The 3,761-nt window shown below is 32.7% G+C and overlaps 1 protein-coding gene across 1 annotated transcript; it reads left to right on the top strand.

The window, feature by feature from the left end:
- Positions 1-226: 226 nt before the first annotated feature.
- On the top strand, positions 227-3,503 carry wu:fj16a03 (uncharacterized protein LOC335475 homolog). The gene is made up of 3 exons (XM_048205856.1): positions 227-383; positions 1,774-1,872; positions 3,063-3,503. The coding sequence occupies exons 1-3, from the start codon at positions 338-340 to the stop codon at positions 3,146-3,148; spliced, it is 231 nt and encodes a 76-aa protein (XP_048061813.1). The 5' UTR covers positions 227-337; the 3' UTR covers positions 3,149-3,503.
- Positions 3,504-3,761: the final 258 nt, after the last annotated feature.

Raw genomic sequence — 3,761 nt, forward strand, 5'->3', positions numbered from 1 at the left:
AATGTCTAATTCAATGTGTTACTTGCTGTTTCTTTGTAATTGCTTGTGAAATTTACCAGCAATTTCTGAGTTAATTTTTTTACACCAATTTTTTTTCAGTGTATATGTGGCTCTTTGTTCTTTGTTCATTCATCACACGTATTTCATCATTATTTGTTTCTAAAAGTATCCCGGGAGATAAGACTGTTTACACTTTGCACACTGTGTGTATGGGTGTGTTTGAAACACGTCGCCCTTGCGTATCCACAACAACGCTATAAAAGACCAAAAGTTTCTAACAGACATTTCAAAGGAGTAGGACAACAGTGACACAGCATCCCCAAAACACAGATCCACAATGAAGGCCTGGTTCGTTCTGTTCCTGTTGCTGCCTCTCTGCATGGGTAAGTCAGAAACTGCTTGCATTTCTTGTTTGATAAATCACATCAGATCATTTCTGATCACATCAGAAGGTACTTTGTTGCTGAACTTGCTCAGAATAGATGAATGATGTGGATTTTTACAGCATCAGCTGGTTTTTCTTTTGCACACTCTATTTCTTTATATAACTGTGTCAAGTTTAATTGAAATATTGCATGTTACTATAGGTGCTCCTTTTTCCCCACAATCCAAAAACGGTCAGGTCATATGAATTGGAGACACTAAATTGCTCTTAGGAGTGTGTGTGTGTGTGTGTTATTACAACAAAGTAATGAAAAACTGCAGTGTAAATTCAAAATTTCACCATTAAGTATTTATTATTAGTATTAATCATTAGTATTAATCAGTATGTGTGTATACACAGCAACATGAATGTAAAGTCAAATGCCATAGTAATTTAAGATAAACAATACTGTTCAAAAGTTTGTGGTGCATAAGATTTTTAATGCTTACTTTTTATTGCCTTTATAAATCATCATAAATTATCATTCAAAGGCTTAAAAACTCAAAATTCATACTGTAAAAGCCGTATTGAAATTGGACATCGTCTCACAATGGAAACGGTACTTTAAACCCCTTTAGTGGCTCCAGTGTCATGTTTCATATTACAAAATTTACTGCATTATTTTATGAGCAAAACTTTTTCTAATCTTGACAAAACATATCGTTGGAAAGGTCTGAGATACAAGGTTCCATATTTGGTGAATTTTTTGTGATAGAAGTGATATTGTGAAAGAAATGTATTCATCTGTGACAGGAGAACAAATTCTCATAGGAAAATCAATTTTTGTGATAACTTCAAATTTGAAACAACTTGGTTAGACATATGGCTTTGGTTTTATAGCAATTTTGGAGACCAATTTATTTGGATATTTATTGATTTTTTTTATTTCAATTTATACATAGTTTAAAATACAGTACATTTACCTTACAGTAAACTTAAACTTCTATAACTTTTATTTACACTTTCATTTTTTCAGGTGTTTTCACATTAATCTACCGAATGCTGCTTTAAATTAAAGTGCTGCTTCTTTAAACTGAGCTCAACCTTAGGTTTTAGGTCATGAATTACAACTATCAGATTACAACTGTTCAGATAGTACATTTTCACATCTATGTGTCTTGTTATTTTTAAATTCTCTGATTAATAGAAAGTTCAAAAGAACATGTTTTGTAAAACAAACCTTTAAACAGTAGATTAGCTTATTTACATCAAGAATAATCTATTCATGCGGCATGGTACAGTATTTATTTGGTATAACGTTGTTTAAAGTCTGAAACTTCTAGACATCCTTGTTCAGTTTTGATTACAAACTAAACAAACTAAAGGTCCATTTGTCTGTTTGTGTGCAGCGGATTATAACATCGAGTGCTATGGGGAGGATTTCCTGATGGTGAGGAACATGGTGCTGTACTGCAAGAGTAAAGTTCCTCAGGCCTGCTATACCAGAGGTGAATGAGTGCACAGACTCAAGGGCGGCTTGATTCCACATTACACAACCAGTGCAATCAGAATGAGCGGATTTCACCACAGTGTGACTTTGGCTGGAAACATCAAAGTTGTAGGGGAGATCAGTGGCAACTATAACATTTTCAAAAAAATATAGAAACATTAATATGTACCAACAATAATAACACCATTAAAATATTTACATTGAGAAAGACTTGATCATACTATTGAGGATCATCCTATTGAAGTCAGAAGCAACAGTTGAATGAAACTATAACTGTGACCGTACAAATAAAAACACCTCAAAGTAATGATCTGCATCCCTGTGGTGCTGATCCTGTAAACTCTCAGGATCATATGTGTTTAAAGCAGAAATCCTAGGGAGAGTGCAAATATTTGCAGAAAATATTAATTAAATAAAAGGCCGCTTAAGTGTACGCTTTGAGTAATGTTTCTTAACGCACGTACTGTAAGTGCGCATATTGTAAAGCACATGTAAAGTGCTCGCTTATAATTTTAACTGTATTCTGTTATTCAATATTACATTTAAAGTTAATATATTATAAATGTACTTAATTGTAAATTAATCTTTACAAATGTGTAATTAAAAATATATTTAAATACTATATTTAAATAGAAATTACATATATTTTGGTTTAACCTTCAGTGTTTATCAGTAAATTCAGCAGAAAACTTTAACCATATTTCAAAGACAATAGAATGAAATTACAAACAAAGATGTACTACTAAGCGGATCAGTTCAGCCAACTTGCACTCATTATCAATTTAAACTAGAATGCATTTTCTTTTAATAGTAATTAACATGCAGGTAAGTGTAAACGTTAAATTCAGTTTGCACTCAAGTATATTCTTTTAAAGTATATTATTTCCATAACAAGTAACTAAAGTGTACCTTTTCACAAGCATGTCATATAAAATTTTAACCAACAACCCAGTGTGCTAAAACATCCATTTCAAAGTCATCAAAACTTTGAACTATTGAAAAAAAAGAAAAATCTGATTCTTAGAACGTCATCACTGATTTTAGGACATTAATCGCATGACAATTGCCCTTGGCCTCCTCCAACTGTAGATATTTCAAACACATCATCTGGGAAAAGGAAGATAATACTGTGATACAAATTTGAAACGTTCCAAATTTTCATGTTAAAATGTGACATCTCTTCCACAGCGACTGGAGAGAAAGGCTGCGTCAGCGTGGAATTCTGTAAAAGGAAAGGATGGAAATGCTGTAATGAAAACCGGTGCAACGCTTGAGTCTGCCAACAGCCAGCTTCCTTTATCCTGTCATCTTCATTTCCATTTTATAATTAACACCAATGAAACAACATGAAAAAAAAGTGGGAAAAAAAATCAATTATGATAATTAGACTGTGAGTTTGTGCTCTTCAATGTAGATAGAAATTGTCTATGTTTACATGCATGCTTATAATACAAATGATGTTAATCATCCTGAGGAAATTATATTAGTCATCCTGAAATCAATAAATCAAGGTTTATTTGTACAGAAGAGAACAGGCAGTTTTTTTGAATCAGAGAGAAATGATGTGCACACAACATAACCTCACTCTGTAACACTGACTGAAGCAATCACTAAAGAACATAAACATCATTCAAGGTCTGCAGTGTTTCTTGTTTACTGGTTCAAACTTCAAAGTTTGCAGGCACATCAAGCTCTGTTTAATTTTTTTGCTGGCTCATACAGCTGAGGGGTCAAGGTTTGGCTGGAATGACTATGGAAAAAGTATTTTTCTCCACTGAAGGTCATTCAAAATTAGCTGCATATTACAATTTTTTTATTATTATTTTTTTTTTTTTGCAAGCAACATGTATCATGAATTTTAATTACAGCTATTCGACTGAAAACCTC

The sequence above is a fragment of the Megalobrama amblycephala genome, linkage group LG10 (genome assembly GCF_018812025.1).
Source record: "Megalobrama amblycephala isolate DHTTF-2021 linkage group LG10, ASM1881202v1, whole genome shotgun sequence".
Taxonomy (NCBI): Eukaryota; Metazoa; Chordata; class Actinopteri; order Cypriniformes; family Xenocyprididae; genus Megalobrama; species Megalobrama amblycephala.

What these genes read in the sequence shown, in the direction of transcription:
- wu:fj16a03 (XM_048205856.1), top strand. Translation starts at nt 338, where the DNA reads ATGAAGGCCTGGTTCGTTCTGTTCCTGTTGCTGCCTCTCTGCATGG. An exon ending in GTTGCTGCCTCTCTGCATGG is followed by an intron (nt 384 to 1,773) that starts GTAAGTCAGAAA and finishes GTTTGTGTGCAG; the next exon opens with CGGATTATAACATCGAGTGC. An exon ending in TCAGGCCTGCTATACCAGAG is followed by an intron (nt 1,873 to 3,062) that starts GTGAATGAGTGC and finishes TCTCTTCCACAG; the next exon opens with CGACTGGAGAGAAAGGCTGC.